At 47.6% G+C, this 18,245-nt stretch overlaps 1 protein-coding gene and 1 pseudogene across 7 annotated transcripts in view; one reads left to right on the top strand and one right to left on the bottom strand.

Moving 5' to 3' along the window:
* ncor2 (nuclear receptor corepressor 2) overlaps nucleotides 1-18,245 on the bottom strand; it is a gene marked incomplete at its 3' end in the record, with an annotated part of 154,468 nt that overhangs the window by 97,793 nt on the left and 38,430 nt on the right. For all 6 annotated transcript variants that reach the window (XM_083644613.1, XM_083644614.1, XM_083644615.1 and 3 more), the window contains exons 5-7: nucleotides 7,412-7,464; nucleotides 2,993-3,059; nucleotides 288-460 (exon numbers count right to left, since the gene is read on the bottom strand). In XM_083644613.1, coding sequence (XP_083500739.1) covers nucleotides 288-460; nucleotides 2,993-3,059; nucleotides 7,412-7,464 — 293 coding nt within the window. The remainder of the gene's footprint in view (nucleotides 1-287; nucleotides 461-2,992; nucleotides 3,060-7,411; nucleotides 7,465-18,245) is intronic.
* Nucleotides 12,094-13,308, top strand: LOC310783751 (SPRY domain-containing SOCS box protein 1 pseudogene; annotated as a pseudogene). The gene has a single exon. The product of its transcript is annotated as an SPRY domain-containing SOCS box protein 1 pseudogene (transcript).

Raw genomic sequence — 18,245 nt, forward strand, 5'->3', positions numbered from 1 at the left:
TAAGGCCCATTCAAATCCAGAATGAATCATGGAAGCATCCAAAACAATAACTATAGCCATATTTCTGGTTCAATATCAGTGGTTTTTCACTGCACTGATGGCTTTGTTTGCGGAGGGATGTATGAGCATTCAGCTTAATATAGTAGTCATTCCAGATGTGAATGGACCTTTGCTCCATTCATCACTCACAGACGCCCCCTGTTGAGAAGAGATGGTAACAGATGTCTCACCTCATTCATCACTCACAGACGCCCCCTGTTGGGAACAGACGGTAAGAGATGTCTCACCTCTGCATGCGCTCCTGCAGCTCTCTCTGCTTGCGGATCTCGGGGAACTGCTTCTCGTAGTACTCGCGCACCTTGCTCTCCTTGGCTCGACGCCGCGGGTTGTTTTCAATGCGCTCCACCTTCTTCTCCCAGGCTTCCATCAGCTGGTCATAGCGCTGGCAGAACTTCTGCTCCTGACAAGCCACAAGCACAGGGAGGCATTCAAACTGCTGTAGAAAACATGCCAGCAAATATCAACGCCACAACCTCCTTTTGATTACAAACCAATCAAAAGATAGATTTCACTAAGACATCTCTAAACATGCACACTGATGGTCTGCTGTTCCAAACGCACCCACTTCAGACTGCCCTAACATTGATTTAGCCAGAGACAGACTGCCGATCAAAAGAAGACACCTCCCCTCCCCCCCTCCCTGAAATGCTGTCCAGCCATCTTCTTCTGCCGTGTGTCTCTCTGGTGCATGGTGGCCCATGCTTCTTCACATGTTCAGACAGCAGTGCAGCCCTGCTGTGTTGGTATAACTGTTCCATGGGGAGTCTGAGTCTGGCAGAGGTCCTCCACAGGCAGGCTGTAAAGCAGACCGTTAACCCTGGAGGAGACACGAGCCTCGGTGGGCTCGTAAAGCACGGGGGGCGACGTCTCTCCCCTCACTACTGCCCTCACTTACCCCAGCAGGAAGTCTCCCCCCTCACTACTGCCCTCACTTACCCCAGCAGGAAGGAGAGGAGACCGGACAGGACAGCCAGCCACCACTCTCAAGCTCTCATATAGGGGCTGCATTAGACCAATCACAAGCTCTCATATAGGGGCTGCATGAGACCACTCACAAGCTCTCATATAGGGGCTGCATTAGACCAATCACAAGCTCTCATATAGGGGCTGCATGAGACCACTCACAAGCTCTCATATAGGGGCTGCATTAGACCAATCACAGGCTCTCATATAGGGGCTGCATTAGACCACTCACAAGCTCTCATATAGGGGCTGCATTAGACCAATCACAAGCTCTCATATTGGGGCTGCATTAGACCAATCACAAGCTCTCATATAGGGGCTGCATTACAGTGTGCTTCTGTATTGCCTCTCATCGTCTTGCAATACTAAATCAATGCAGAGATGTGAGATGGTTCCAATCGCAATACTTTTTATTTTTTAAGGCAAAACCTCTGAGGCTGGAAGCAAGAGAGTGATGTACATTTCCCAGTAAAAACTATGGACTTGGTTTGCAGCAAAGATTTCCTGTCAGGGCAGTTGATGTCCTGTCAGGGCAGTTGATTTCCTGTCAGGGTAGTTGATGTCCTGTCAGGGCAGTTGATGTCCTGTCAGGGCAGTTGATTTCCTGTCAGGGCAGTTGATGTCCTGTCAGGGCAGTTGATGTCCTGTCAGGGCAGTTGATTTCCTGTCAGGGCAGTTGATGTCCTGTCAGGGCAGTTGATTTCCTGTCAGGGCAGTTGATGTCCTGTCAGGGCAGTTGATGTCCTGTCAGGGCAGTTCATTTCCTGTCAGGGCAGTTGATGTCCTGTCAGGGCAGTTGATTTCCTGTCAGGGCAGTTGATGTCCTGTCAGGGCAGTTAATTTCCTGTCAGGGCAGTTGATGTCCTGTCAGGGCAGTTGATTTCCTGTCAGGGCAGTTGATGTCCTGTCAGGGCAGTTGATGTCCTGTCAGGGCAGTTGATGTCCTGTCAGGGCAGTTGATGTCCTGTCAGGGCAGTTCATTTCCTGTCAGGGCAGTTGATGTCCTGTCAGGGCAGTTGATTTCCTGTCAGGGCAGTTGATGTCCTGTCAGGGCAGTTAATTTCCTGTCAGGGCAGTTGATGTCCTGTCAGGGCAGTTGATTTCCTGTCAGGGCAGTTGATGTCCTGTCAGGGCAGTTGATTTCCTGTCAGGGCAGTTGATGTCCTGTCAGGGCAGTTGATGTCCTGTCAGGGCAGTTGATGTCCTGTCAGGGCAGTTGATTTCCTGTCAGGGCAGTTGATGTCCTGTCAGGGCAGTTGATGTCCTGTCAGGGCAGTTGATGTCCTGTCAGGGCAGTTGATGTCCTGTCAGGGCAGTTGATTTCCTGTCAGGGCAGTTGATGTCCTGTCAGGGCAGTTGATGTCCTGTCAGGGCAGTTGATTTCCTGTCAGGGCAGTTGATGTCCTGTCAGGGCAGTTGATGTCCTGTCAGGGCAGTTGATTTCCTGTCAGGGCAGTTGATGTCCTGTCAGGGCAGTTGATGTCCTGTCAGGGCAGTTGATTTCCTGTCAGGGCAGTTGATTTCCTGTCAGGGCAGTTGATGTCCTGTCAGGGCAGTTGATTTCCTGTCAGGGTAGTTGATGTCCTGTCAGGGCAGTTGATTTTGAGGATATCCACCTGGATCTGGCATCAGAGCTTGCCCCATCGATCCCCACTTTATTTATAGACATGCTCTTTGACTCAGTCTCGTGGGCGTTCAAACCTGTAAAGCGCTCAGGCCACTGCTCAGTATAGTGCTCAGCTGACAGAGAATTCAATGGACAAATGAAGAAATAATCATTACTTGAGCCATCTTTGCGGTGACAGTCAACCTCTGCTCCCCAGAGCACAGTGACACTCCTGACAGCAGATCATGCTCACACACTCATGTGTACAGCTGAGCGCTCTTCCTCTATCGTCTGCCTAAAATGGCCACTCACTTCAAGCAGCAGCTGGCCCACTTTCACACTAGTCATCTGTCCTCTACTCACCCACTGCTTACGAGCATGGTTTCTCCTCTTGAAGTACAGGATCAACTTCTTCCTCATCGCCTGGTTTCTGTGAGGGGGGAGGAAGAGGAGAGAGAGAGAGAGGAGAGGAGAGAGAGAGAGAGAGAGAGGACAGGAGAGAGAGAGGAGAGAGAGAGAGAGAGAGAGGACAGGAGAGAGGAGAGAGAGAGAGAGGAGAGAGAGAGAGAGAAGAGGAGAGAGAGAGAGGAGAGAGAGAGAGGAGAGAGAGAGAAGAGAGAGAGAGAGAGAGAGAGAGAGAGAGAGAGAGAGAGAGAGAGAGAGGAGAGAGAGAGAGAGGAGAGAGAGAGAGACAGAGAGAGAGAGAGAGAGAGAGAGAGAGAGAAGAGGAGAGAGAGAGAGAGAGAGGAGAGAGAGAGAAGAGGAGAGAGAGAGAGAGAGAGGAGAGAGAAGAGGAGAGAGAGAGAGAGAGGAGAGAGAGAGAGAGAGAGAGGAGAGAGAGAGAGAGGAGAGAGAGAGAGAGAAGAGAGAGGAGAGAGAGAGAGGAGAGAGAGAGAAGAGGAGAGAGAGAGAGAGAGAGGAGAGAGAGAGAAGAGGAGAGAGAGAGAGAAGAGGAGAGAGAGAGAGAGAGGAGAGAGAGAGAAGAGGAGAGAGAGAGAGAGAGGAGAGAGAGAGAGAAGAGGAGAGAGAGAGAGAAGAGGAGAGAGAGAGAGACAGAGAGAGAGAGAGAGAGAAGAGGAGAGAGAGAGAGAGGAGAGGAGAGAGAGAGAGAGAGAGAGAGGACAGGAGAGAGAGAGGAGAGAGAGAGAGAGAGAGAGAGGAGAGAGAGAGAGAAGAGGAGAGAGAGAGAGAGAGAGGAGAGAACATACAGGGGAGACAAAAGACAATCAATTCAGACAGTGTCATACTGTCGGTTTCATCACATTCATCACAAGTGACACAGTTTTCATCCCCAGCTCTTCAGGTACACATTTTGTACCCTCGCTGTACCTCCACCACCTCCTTTTGACCCCATAAACACTGTTTGTCTCACTCTCTTTAGGCAGCAAGAGAACATCTAAGCAGGTCTAAGGAGACATGGAAGACAACAAGAGAACATCTAAGCAGGTCTAAGGAGACATGGAAGACAACAAGAGAACATCTAAGCAGGTCTAAGGAGACATGGAAGACAACAAGAGAACATCTAAGCAGGTCTAAGGAGACATGGAAGACAACAAGAGAACATCTAAGCAGGTCTAAGGAGACATGGAAGACAACAAGAGAACATCTAAGCAGGTCTAAGGCAGAGAGTTCCCCAAACTTTTGAGTAGCCAGTCAGATTGAAGGCTGGGCAGTGTGTATGGGAAATCAAAGAGAAGTACTGGATGTAGGAGGTAGGCTGGGCAGGCAGAGGGAGGGGATGGGTGGGGGGCTCCATAGAGCTATGGTACTCCTCTATCCCGGCAGGGATGAGTGCCAAGGTTATCAGACCGGTTAGCAACACAAAGAAGTCAATTGTGCTGGGTCACAGTTACACAGTGGTATTTAATAGCACACACACACACACACACACACACACGCACACACACACAGGTTTCAGCTAATTGCTTGATCAAAGGGTGCAGGGATGAAAAGGAGTGGCGAGAGAGCCCCGTGTGGCTGAGGAGGGTCAGGGACGTCTTATGGCGTAGTAGCTGATCTCAATGCAGCCCAAACCAGTGTTCACAGAGAGGGGACAGCCTATCATGACCCTACTACAGCTGTTAAGATCTGCCTCAGCCAATCATGCTCCTCAGAACATCACAGATGTTTACACACATCTGGATAACCGTGTGGCCAGGCAGGGCACAGAGGGAACATGCAAACCCGGGTGCACGTTTTGGGCTACCTGCTTGCAGACGCCCAGCAAAATCATCTCAAATTGACATGTTTCTGCCATCATTCATCTAAAGTTAACTTCACTTGGTTTGTCACCAACGCGTGATTTCTAACCCCACATAGGATAAGCAATAACCACGCCCTGTGGCGCCGGGATTGGCCAGGAGCAACACTGGAGGGCACGCAGCCCAGCGATTTCATGAACCAACTGAATAGCTCTTGAGAACGGACAGCGATTTCGAGAGCGGACATTGAGAGCAGACATTGAAATTAATTATGGTCACCTACCTTCCTTAGCATAGTAATAATAATAATAATAAGTATAATAATTGTAATCTACAAAATGTACACAATCTACAAAAACATGCAATAATATAAACGGTGTTGTGTTCACGTTCATACCTCATATAATATAATGTATCATATCTAGGGATGCACCGATTGCCATTTTCTTGGCCGATTCCGATTTCCGATTTTTGAATAGTCTGACTTGCCGATACCGATTTTTGCCGATTCCGATTTTTTTTTCTAAAAACAACAATTGACAGCTTACACAAACGTTTTTGTAACTTTGTTTAAAAATTAAGATTCATAGAACAATTCTTACATCTAATGGGGATCCAAATAAACAAATAAACAATTCTTATCATTTGCATGAAGTAGGACCTTCTCACTCAAACACTCAAAATAAAAGTGTTCCAGGTTAGGCTACTGGACAGAGCTTTTTTGTGCAAATACAATGAATACAAAAATTAAATTAAATCCAATAGCCTATATCCCACAGCTATCATGCATTTACTTTTCCAAAAGAAAACAGGTGCAACAGAACATCAAAATGATCCATGGACAAGGAGTTTATAGACTGGCTCCAGACCAGTCCTCTTGAGTAGAGGGGAAATGAGTTTATGAGTTACAGTAACGATCTTCAGTCTGAATATCAGGCGGAGTTTACACACAGTCCGAAGTTTGGTATGCGTATTTTTATCTGCCATCCGAAAAAATATCGTCACGCACAGAAAACGTTGCACACTTGTGAGTCCGATGCATTTTTATTATTATGTCCGTCGTTCTCATGTCGTTCTATTTGCAATACGAAACAAATAGTCTCTCCTGTATCCACGTCACGTTACAACATGACTTGACAGGCTGAGGCAGCAGCGCTGATGTGGAATGGAAAAGCAGGTCGGGGAATGGTTATTATACTGGACACAATGCTCGCGTTCACCTCGCCAAGCCGGCTGTGCGCGGTGGCGGGTTGCTGGAGCACCGCTTCCCGGGGAGAGAGAGCAGAGAGAGAGGGGCCAGTGAGGTGAAGCGAGTCGCTCAGACTGGACTCCAGCCGAGCGGGACTCGGCCGCACCTCTGTCTCCACGGCTTATTTTCGACTTGCATGTGTGACAAACTGCGAGCTTTGTCTACTTCACTGACGGTGAAAAAAATCCACAATGAGGAAGGTATGCTGGCGTGTGTGGTGTGGTGGCTGGGTGCCTGTCTCGGTGCTTTGGGGTGCGCGCACGTCATGTGAAAATCGGCTCACAGAATCGGCTATTTAGAGTGACCGGAACAGATCACCGATCGAGGCCGATCACGTGAAAATCGGCCATTTCCGGTCACGTGCCGATCGATCGGTGCATCCCTAATCATATCGTTAATTTCAAGCTCAATTCTTACCCAGAGAAAAGGTACAGCACTGAAAATGTAACAAGCAATAGTTTTTTAAACATCTTTATTTTAAAAGATGAAAAACCCCAGGTGCTTTAGTCCCAAGCTTCAATGCTCCTGGCCAATCCCAGCGCCACAGGGCGTGGTTATTGCTTATCCTATGTGGGGTTAGAAATCACGCGTCACCAACCTTGGATGTGTACGCACGCATCCTGCCGGTGGTATTCAATGTTCTCATGTCAAGCATGTGTGTGACTGTGTTGACACGACTGTAACAAGCATGTGTGTGACTGTGTTGACACGACTGTAACAAGCATGTGTGTGACTGTGTTGACACGACTGTAACAAGCCATGTGTGTGACTGTGTTGACACGACTGTAACAAGCCATGTGTGTGACTGTGTTGACACGACTGTAACAAGCCATGTGTGTGACTGTGTTGACACGACTGTAACAAGCATGTGTGTGACTGTGTTGACACGACTGTAACAAGCCAGCAAGATTGATGTTCCACTTAAGCACAGATGATCTAAAAATACACTTTAGCTACAGAGCCATGAACAGAATGATGCAACAGGGATCCTGTCTACGCATCTGGCACATTTACCTCTCTGCTTATACAAAAGAATATGAAGATTATTTTTCAAAGATGGGTATGAACAACCACAAATGGTACACACAAACATCTTAGCCCATATACATATATCCATAAACAGGGTTTGTGTGTGTGTGTGTGTGTGTGTGTGTGTGTGTGTGTGTGTGTGTGTGTGTGTGTGTGTGTGTGTGTGTGTGTGTGTGTTTGCGTGCGTGCTTGCGCGTGTGTACTGTATACACGTGTTTAACCTCTAATCTTCAAGCGTTATATAAATGATATTTGTGTGGATTTAAAGAAAGCATCTTTAGAGTGTAGAGGTGGATGACTCACATCTTGATGTTGTCATGGTACTGCTTGGTGTCTGAAGGCTGGTTGTAGAGAGGCTGGAAGAGGAGAGGAGAGCCATCACAACAGTTGTTAAGTGTGCTAACAGTGCTAAGTGTCAAACAACATCTCCTCTGAGAACTTAGAAACAGACATTTCTCTCTGTGGAGAAATGTTCCTGGCAGGATTGAAGCTATGACAGAAGGAAGCCTAATGCCCTGGTCTAATTCAGTGCAGAGATAGGGTTGAAAATGGAAGAGAGGAGAGCCTGTCTTGTGTTAGCCTGATACACCAGCAACCGCTCAATAGATCATTCATTTAACAGAACCAACTGATTCAATTCACCATGAAATAGAGCAGAACACATGTATCCCAAACTCAAATCTCAACTGACCCATTCACAAATGGGCATCATGAATGAAATATACTGCAATGCAAAAATGTGTTTCTATGTTTCAGCGTCCTAACAGTTTTAGAGTGTTTCAGTGTCCTAACAGTTTTAGAGTGTTTCAGTGTCCTAACAGTTTTAGAGTGTTTCAGTGTCCTAACAGTTTTAGAGTGTTTCAGTGTCCTAACAGTTTTACAGTGTTTCAGTGTCCTAACAGTTTTAGAGTGTTTCAGTGTCCTAACAGTTTTAGAGTGTTTCAGTGTCCTAACAGTTTTAGAGTGTTTCAGTGTTTCAGCATCCTAACAGTTTTACAGTGTTTCAGCATCCTAACAGTTTTAGAGTGTTTCAGCATCCTAACAGTTTTAGAGTGTTTCAGCATCCTAACAGTTTTAGAGTGTTTCAGCATCCTAACAGTTTTAGAGTGTTTCAGCATCCTAACAGTTTTAGAGTGTTTCAGCATCCTAACAGTTTTAGAGTGTTTCAGCATCCTAACAGTTTTAGAGTGTTTCAGTGTCCTAACAGTTTTAGAGTGTTTCAGCATCCTAACAGTTTTACAGTGTTTCAGTGTCCTAACAGTTTTAGAGTGTTTCAGTGTCCTAACAGTTTTAGAGTGTTTCAGCATCCTAACAGTTTTAGAGTGTTTCAGCATCCTAACAGTTTTAGAGTGTTTCAGCATCCTAACAGTTTTAGAGTGTTTCAGCATCCTAACAGTTTTAGAGTGTTTCAGCATCCTAACAGTTTTAGAGTGTTTCAGCATCCTAACAGTTTTAGAGTGTTTCAGTGTCCTAACAGTTTTAGAGTGTTTCAGCATCCTAACAGTTTTACAGTGTTTCAGTGTCCTAACAGTTTTAGAGTGTTTCAGTGTCCTAACAGTTTTAGAGTGTTTCAGCATCCTAACAGTTTTAGAGTGTTTCAGTGTCCTAACAGTTTTAGAGTGTTTCAGCATCCTAACAGTTTTAGAGTGTTTCAGTGTCCTAACAGTTTTAGAGTGTTTCAGTGTCCTAACAGTTTTAGAGTGTTTCAGCATCCTAACAGTTTTAGAGTGTTTCAGTGTCCTAACAGTTTTAGAGTGTTTCAGTGTCCTAACAGTTTTAGAGTGTTTCAGCATCCTAACAGTTTTAGAGTGGTTCAGTGTCCTAACAGTTTGAGTGTTTCAGTGTCCTAACAGTTTTAGAGTGTTTCAGTGTCCTAACAGTTTTAGAGTGTTTCAGCATCCTAACAGTTTTAGAGTGTTTCAGTGTCCTAACAGTTTTAGAGTGTTTCAGTGTCCTAACAGTTTTAGAGTGTTTCAGCATCCTAACAGTTTTAGAGTGTTTCAGTGTCCTAACAGTTTTAGAGTGTTTCAGTGTCCTAACAGTTTTAGAGTGTTTCAGTGTCCTAACAGTTTTAGAGTGTTTCAGCATCCTAACAGTTTTAGAGTGTTTCAGTGTCCTAACAGTTTTAGAGTGTTTCAGTGTCCTAACAGTTTTAGAGTGTTTCAGTGTCCTAACAGTTTTAGAGTGTTTCAGTGTCCTAACAGTTTTAGAGTGTTTCAGTGTCCTAACAGTTTTAGAGTGTTTCAGCATCCTAACAGTTTTAGAGTGTTTCAGTGTCCTAACAGTTTTAGAGTGTTTCAGTGTCCTAACAGTTTTAGAGTGTTTCAGTGTCCTAACAGTTTTAGAGTGTTTCAGCATCCTAACAGTTTTAGAGTGTTTCAGTGTCCTAACAGTTTTAGAGTGTTTCAGCATCCTAACAGTTTTAGAGTGTTTCAGTGTCCTAACAGTTTTAGAGTGTTTCAGTGTCCTAACAGTTTTAGAGTGTTTCAGCATCCTAACAGTTTTAGAGTGTTTCAGCATCCTAACAGTTTTAGAGTGTTTCAGTGTCCTAACAGTTTTAGAGTGTTTCAGCATCCTAACAGTTTTAGAGTGTTTCAGTGTCCTAACAGTTTTAGAGTGTTTCAGTGTCCTAACAGTTTTAGAGTGTTTCAGCATCCTAACAGTTTTAGAGTGTTTCAGTGTCCTAACAGTTTTAGAGTGTTTCAGTGTCCTAACAGTTTTAGAGTGTTTCAGTGTCCTAACAGTTTTAGAGTGTTTCAGTGTCCTAACAGTTTTAGAGTGTTTCAGTGTCCTAACAGTTTTAGAGTGTTTCAGCATCCTAACAGTTTTAGAGTGTTTCAGCATCCTAACAGTTTTAGAGTGTTTCAGCATCCTAACAGTTTTAGAGTGTTTCAGTGTCCTAACAGTTTTAGAGTGTTTCAGTGTCCTAACAGTTTTAGAGTGTTTCAGTGTCCTAACAGTTTTAGAGTGTTTCAGCATCCTAACAGTTTTAGAGTGTTTCAGCATCCTAACAGTTTTAGAGTGTTTCAGTGTCCTAACAGTTTTAGAGTGTTTCAGCATCCTAACAGTTTTAGAGTGTTTCAGTGTCCTAACAGTTTTAGAGTGTTTCAGTGTCCTAACAGTTTTAGAGTGTTTCAGCATCCTAACAGTTTTAGAGTGGTTCAGTGTCCTAACAGTTTGAGTGTTTCAGTGTCCTAACAGTTTTAGAGTGTTTCAGTGTCCTAACAGTTTTAGAGTGTTTCAGCATCCTAACAGTTTTAGAGTGTTTCAGTGTCCTAACAGTTTTAGAGTGTTTCAGTGTCCTAACAGTTTTAGAGTGTTTCAGCATCCTAACAGTTTTAGAGTGTTTCAGTGTCCTAACAGTTTTAGAGTGTTTCAGCATCCTAACAGTTTTAGAGTGTTTCAGCATCCTAACAGTTTTAGAGTGTTTCAGTGTCCTAACAGTTTTAGAGTGTTTCAGTGTCCTAACAGTTTTAGAGTGTTTCAGCATCCTAACAGTTTTAGAGTGTTTCAGCATCCTAACAGTTTTAGAGTGTTTCAGCATCCTAACAGTTTTAGAGTGTTTCAGTGTCCTAACAGTTTTAGAGTGTTTCAGTGTCCTAACAGTTTTAGAGTGTTTCAGCATCCTAACAGTTTTAGAGTGTTTCAGCATCCTAACAGTTTTAGAGTGTTTCAGTGTCCTAACAGTTTTAGAGTGTTTCAGTGTCCTAACAGTTTTAGAGTGTTTCAGCATCCTAACAGTTTTAGAGTGTTTCAGTGTCCTAACAGTTTTAGAGTGTTTCAGCATCCTAACAGTTTTAGAGTGTTTCAGCATCCTAACAGTTTTAGAGTGTTTCAGTGTCCTAACAGTTTTAGAGTGTTTCAGCATCCTAACAGTTTTAGAGTGTTTCAGCATCCTAACAGTTTTAGAGTGTTTCAGCATCCTAACAGTTTTAGAGTGTTTCAGCATCCTAACAGTTTTAGAGTGTTTCAGCATCCTAACAGTTTTAGAGTGTTTCAGCATCCTAACAGTTTTAGAGTGTTTCAGCATCCTAACAGTTTTAGAGTGTTTCAGCATCCTAACAGTTTTAGAGTGTTTCAGCATCCTAACAGTTTTAGAGTGTTTCAGTGTCCTAACAGTTTTAGAGTGTTTCAGTGTCCTAACAGTTTTAGAGTGTTTCAGCATCCTAACAGTTTTAGAGTGTTTCAGTGTCCTAACAGTTTTAGAGTGTTTCAGTGTCCTAACAGTTTTAGAGTGTTTCAGTGTCCTAACAGTTTTAGAGTGTTTCAGTGTCCTAACAGTTTTAGAGTGTTTCAGTGTCCTAACAGTTTTAGAGTGTTTCAGCATCCTAACAGTTTTAGAGTGTTTCAGTGTCCTAACAGTTTTAGAGTGTTTCAGCATCCTAACAGTTTTAGAGTGTTTCAGCGTCCTAACAGTTTTAGAGTGTTTCAGCATCCTAACAGTTTTACAGTGTTTCAGTGTCCTAACAGTTTTACAGTGTTTCAGCATCCTAACAGTTTTAGAGTGTTTCAGCATCCTAACAGTTTTAGAGTGTTTCAGTGTCCTAATGATGGTCTCGACCTAGTTTCAAGATGAAGACCAGACACGCTGCCTCACGCCACACGTAATCTAGAAACATAGCGACCTCAGCATCACATGTAATGCTAGCGTGTCGACAAGTGCAGTAATCCCAGAGTGACGCGCTAATGCCGTCAGTGCAGTAGTGACGCACTTGCCTAGGTGACGGCGTTAATGTCGTCAGTACCGAAGCTATGACGTGACAGTATTTATAGCCACGCCGAGCGCACCACAGCCCTTGTTCCCTGCCCTCTAGCCGCTGCATTAAGCTGATCCAATTCCTCCTCTGGAAGCCGCGTTTCACTTCTCAAGCTGCCCATTCCTCCAGATTCTGCTACCAAGCCATCTGCTTCACGAGACCTCCCCTCCAGACTCCGCTATCAAGCCATCTGCATTCACGAGACCACTCACCGTTCACTCCTGCAACATGTCGAGCTCCGAAGACGAAAAATACGAGGCGCAGTACCAATTCGAGCTGGAGGCATCCAGCTCCGACGAGGACTCGCCCGTCGATTTATCCATGCCCGGGTACGGGCCGCAACAGGCAAGCGGACGGCAGCAGGCTTCGGCAGCACCGAACGCATCTCAGACGGGGAACCTCATCGTCAAGAGCAAGCAAGCGGGGCCGGCGCGCGGCCGAGGAAAGAAAGCAAACGGGGCCAAGTCACGAGGACAAACAACTCGCAGTCGCGCAAGGGCCGAAGCAGAGAGCGCTCCGGGCCCGGGCACGAGCACTCGGGGGCGCGGAAGGAAGCAAACGCGCGCCCCCGCGAGGAGCGCCGCGGCCCTGGCCAAGGCATATGGCAGGCCATTAGGGTTGAAAATCCCCGTGAGGAGCGTAGCAGCTCCAGCCGGGGCATACGGCAGGCCATTAGGGCCAAAAATGAAGGCGGAGCTCCAGGCCCCGAACCACACCAAGCCCTCCCGGCTGGACCTGCTGCTGGACATGCCGCCCGCCGGCCCGGACGTCCAGGCGCAGCACTCCTGGAACAACGACGACTGCTCGCCCAACATCTCTGTTAAGGAAGACAACAAGCTGGTGTTCCACCGGCACCCCGTGGCGCAGAGCACGGACGCCATCCGCGGCCGGGCGGGCTACACGCGAGGACTGCACGCGTGGGAGGTCAGCTGGGCCAAGCACCAGAGGGGGTCCCACGCCGTGGTCGGAGTGGCCACGGGCGACGCGCCGCTGCATTCGGTGGGCTACACGGCCCTAGTGGGAAACAACACCGAATCCTGGGGCTGGGACCTGGGCCGGTGTAAACGCTACCACGACGGCAAGAACCACGCGGGCAGAACCTACCCCGCCTTCCTGGAACCCGACGACACCTTCATAATACCAGACTCGCTCTTAGTCGTCTTGGACATGGATGAGGGAACGTTGCGTTTCATAGTAAATGGCCATGATCTAGGGGTGGCGTTCAGAGAACTTAGGGGCAGGAAAGTGTACCCAGTAGTGAGCGCCGTGTGGGGACACTGCGAAATACGAATTCGGTACATAAACGGACTCGATGCGGAGCCCCTCCCTCTGAGGGACCTGTGCAAGCGTTCAGTGCGAGCGGCCCTAGGAAGGGAGCGCCTGAGCGAAATCCACGGACTGCCCCTGCCCCCCTCTCTCAAGAACTACCTGCTCTACCAATGACGGGGTCGATGACCGGGGGGGAGAGCGCGCTCCGGGCCCGGAGCGGCCGCAGCCATGCAATTCTCATGTCCAAGTCTCATCCATCCGCGGCCCCGTTCTGTTCGGGCCGCCAAGCCACCCAGTCTCCAAGCGTCCGCTGTTCCGACCCTGCTAATCAAGCCATCATAAGCGTAGGTCCTGCTCCATCATCGTTCTCGGCACGACGCAGTTCCACGACGTGGCCGGGGAACTCGGCCCCACGATTAAATGCTATCCAGCCGGGACGGCTCGCAGCATCGCCAGCCCCGAGCGCAGGGAACGCCCGCGGAGCGCGTCCCGGACAGCAGTCGAGCGCAACGGTAACGTAATCACCTCTTTAATACATAACAGTGCCATATCATTTTAGCAACCAAATCTTAATTTCAAATCACTTCGGCGTGCTTCAAAACAATCATCTAACCATTCCCTGCGGTCCGCACGTCGGGCGCGAAGGAAACGAGCTGGGCACAAGTAGCAATGCATTCATCATAGTGAACGAACGATCTCTTGACAATCTCCGTGAACTGGTCGTTATATCCTCGCCTACAGCTAAAGAAAGACGGCGGAGCTACACTAAATGTCTCTTCATCCAATAACGTGAAATTAAATAACCTGGCGCATTCGAGAGCAAAACGAAGAGGCTAAATCTATGGAGAACTACACACATCTCTAACGTGTTAAATAATTAGGCCCAAACAATTAACATCAAATGTATTCACACATCGTGCTCAAATTGCATTCATTGCATTTATTGCACAATTTACAATAGTCAACAGCCAGCCAGAATCATTGCAAACGGACGTTCAAAGCATCAGTTAGCAATAGCGTTCAGTTAATCAACGTCTAATGACAGCCAGATTCCGTTTTAACAAAAAAAAAAAAAAAAAAAAAAAAAAAAAAAAAAATCCCTTCGAGTCGATGCTCCAGCCACCCAGTCAAATTAACAGAAGCCGTGCTGCTCACTGAATATACCTTTCTCCGAGTCGATGCTCCAGCCACCCAGTCAAATTAACAGAAGCCGTGCTGCTCACTGAATATACATACAGTATATATACATATAACATACATATATATATGATCGGACATTTAACCGTGCGGCGGGCGATGCCCATCACCGGTATACGGCTCCACATATAGGCCTACTCTCACTCCACGGTAACAATGCTGCAAGTTAAAAATATCCATTCAGCGACTATTGGTGTCCAGGCTTCTCCAGGCATTGCCGGGCCGTCATCACCGTGCGTCACCGCATCCTTGCATCACTCACAATAATAATGCTTCCTGGTATCATGCCGCTTGCGGAGGGGGCGTTAGTTCATGCATGCCTATAATTGCGATATTTGAACGTGCTATCCTGCTGGCCAAGATTTCCAGAGTTCAAGCAGTAGCAATGCCCCGGAGTAAGCCGGCGGAGCGCGGAACAAGTGTTCCCTTCCAGCGCCTCCCCGAAGTTATAGCGCAAGGGGGGCGCTAAAGTCATATACATAAACTTCATTCCAGACTCGGGTCCATATAAAATACGTACACAAACACAGACAGCACAATAAGAAAGAACTAAAATAAAATAAAACCACACAACTAATAGATCTAAAACACATACAAGCAGCTATTGCAGTGCTTCCAGAAGTGCATCATAAATTTTGCTCACTTCGTGCAGGCACCCGCTAGTGCCATAATAACTCCATTCTCCGACCGGCTAGTCGACGCATAAAACTGTAAACAAACCGTCCCAGAACAGCACGGAAAGCGAGCACACTACCGCTCACAAACACATGGCTAGCACCTTTGCCGCCATGGCCCGCTACCTAGGGATTCGACCCCAGACCGGCCCGTCCGCCCCCCTGTTCCTCATCTCACCCCTCCATCTCATGACAAGAGCCTGGTTCACTCTCCACCTCAAGCGGATCCTCCAGATGTGCAACCTCCCAGCGGAGCACTATTCCGGCCACTCCTTCAGGATCGGCGCGGCCACATCAGCCGCCGCGCAAGGGGCGTCCTCCGCCTCCCTGCAACAGATGGGCCGCTGGTCCTCGTCAGCCTACGCGGCCTACATCCGACCAGAGCAGGCCGCCATATTGTCTGCCCAAAGATCTCTCCTCCCCTAGGCGTCACACGGTAAGCACGTGGCATCCATCCCTACATTCCTCGCAATAGCCGTGACTTCACATTCATTGGTGGTGGACTCCCCGAATCAGTGTCGATCTAATTGATTAAGCGCTCCAGGTGTCGAGCAGCCCGCAAGTGCTCGGCGTTGAACAGCCCGCAACAAATCACTAATTCCGACCACGGTAGACTACTCGAAGTGTTCTAGGTGCCGAGCAGCCTGCAAGCGTTCTAGGTGCCGAGCAGCCTGTAGTCACACCACTAATTCAGACCCCAGCAGACTACTCAAAGTGTTCTAGGTGCCGAGCAGCCTGCAAGTGTTCCGGGTGCCGAGCAGCCCGTAGTCTCCCCACTAATCAGTGTCGATCTAATTGATTAAGCGCTCCAGGCGTCGAGCAGCCTGCAAGTGCTCGGCGTTGAACAGCCCGCAACAAATCACAAATTCCGTTCTCGGCTCTCACCCTCTCATGAGTCCGGACCCACGCCCTAGGCCCCCAGCACCCCCTCACGATCCCCGCCTCACCCAGCCACTCCACGTCACTCAGTCCTACATCAGGGGGGGGGCTGGCCAGCTCCACAGCCAGAGCCTACGACGGCGCCTGGCGGTCGTTCTCCTTTTTCTGTGCCTCGGTCAATCTCCCCGTTCTCCCAATCCTGATCCCCCGGGGGGGGGCTCAATCCAAATCTCAACACTGAGGCAGCGTCACTAATTCGTCGATCTAATAGATTAAGCGTTCCAGGTGTCGAGCAGCCTGCAAGTGCTCGGCGTTGAACAGCCCGCAACAAATCACTAATTCCAACCACGGTAGACTACTCGAAGTGTTCTAGGTGCCGAGCAGCCTGCAAGTGTTCTAGGTGCCGAGCAGCCTGTAGTCACACCACTAATTCAGACCCCAGCAGACTACTCAAAGTGTTCTAGGTGCCGAGCAGCCTGCAAGTGTTCCGGGTGCCGAGCAGCCCGTAGTCTCCCCACTAATCCAGACCCCTGGACTACTCAAAGTGTTCTAGGGTGCCGAGCAGCCTGCAAGTGTTCCAGGTGCCGAGCAGCCTGTAGTCAGGGGGGGGGCTCAATCCAAATCTCAAAACCGAGGGGGCTCAACCCAAATCTCAACACCGAGGCAGCTTCACTAATTCAGACCTCAATAGACGACTCGAAGTGTTCTAGGTGCCGAGCAGCCTGCAAGTGTTCCAGGTGCCGAGCAGCCTGTAGTCACATAACTAATCCGGCAAGACCTCAGCAGACGACTCAAAGTGTTCTGGGTGCCGAGCAGCCCGCAAGTGTTCCAGGTGCCGAGCAGCCTGTAGTCAGTCAGTTTGGGGGGGAGTTCAACGCCGAACTATGCCAACGCCGAATTATGCCGAACTACGCCAACGCCGAATTATGCCGTAAGTCGCCGTGCTGCCGAACCAACCGGCCGGCGACGTTTCTCTCTTTTGGGGGGTTCTCCGAGCAGATGCCCTCCCGCCTCAAGAAGAGAGGCATCCTGCCACGGAGTCACTACGCCAAAGAATCAGTTGCCATGCTGCCACGCCATCAGGATTAATGCCATACCGCTTCAGGCCATGAATCCTATCGCCATGCCATACTTTAATAAAGCTTGCTGATTAACCTTACCCTCTGGTCTCTCATGATTGAAATGATGGTCTCGACCTAGTTTCAAGATGAAGACCAGACACGCTGCCTCACGCCACACGTAATCTAGAAACATAGCGACCTCAGCATCACATGTAATGCTAGCGTGTCGACAAGTGCAGTAATCCCAGAGTGACGCGCTAATGCCGTCAGTGCAGTAGTGACGCACTTGCCTAGGTGACGGCGTTAATGTCGTCAGTACCGAAGCTATGACGTGACAGTATTTATAGCCACGCCGAGCGCACCACAGCCCTTGTTCCCTGCCCTCTAGCCGCTGCATTAAGCTGATCCAATTCCTCCTCTGGAAGCCGCGTTTCACCCCACCCACCTCCCCAGTCCACCACCAATGTATTGACTCCCGAAGAATCCCCTACGGGGGGGGGTTCTCCGAGCAGATGCCCTCCCGCCTCAAGAAGAGAGGCATCCTGCCACGGAGTCACTACGCCAAAGAATCAGTTGCCATGCTGCCACGCCATCAGGATTAATGCCATACCGCTTCAGGCCATGAATCCTATCGCCATGCCATACTTTAATAAAGCTTGCTGATTAACCTTACCCTCTGGTCTCTCATGATTGAAACAGTTTTAGAGTGTTTCAGCATCCTAACAGTTTTAGAGTGTTTCAGCATCCTAACAGTTTTAGAGTGTTTCAGCATCCTAACAGTTTTAGAGTGTTTCAGCATCCTAACAGTTTTACAGTGTTTCAGCGTCCTAACAGTTTTAGAGTGTTTCAGCATCCTAACAGTTTTAGAGTGTTTCAGTGTCCTAACAGTTTTAGAGTGTTTCAGCATCCTAACAGTTTTAGAGTGTTTCAGCATCCTAACAGTTTTAGAGTGTTTCAGTGTCCTAACAGTTTTAGAGTGTTTCAGCATCCTAACAGTTTTAGAGTGTTTCAGTGTCCTAACAGTTTTAGAGTGTTTCAGCATCCTAACAGTTTTAGAGTGTTTCAGCATCCTAACAGTTTTAGAGTGTTTCAGCATCCTAACAGTTTTAGAGTGTTTCAGTGTCCTAACAGTTTTAGAGTGTTTCAGCATCCTAACAGTTTTAGAGTGTTTCAGCATCCTAACAGTTTTAGAGTGTTTCAGCATCCTAACAGTTTTAGAGTGTTTCAGCATCCTAACAGTTTTAGAGTGTTTCAGCATCCTAACAGTTTTAGTGTTTCAGCATCCTAACAGTTTTAGAGT

The sequence above is a fragment of the Poromitra crassiceps genome, assembly GCF_964638095.1.
Source record: "Poromitra crassiceps genome assembly, chromosome: 10".
NCBI classification, from domain to species: Eukaryota; Metazoa; Chordata; class Actinopteri; order Beryciformes; family Melamphaidae; genus Poromitra; species Poromitra crassiceps.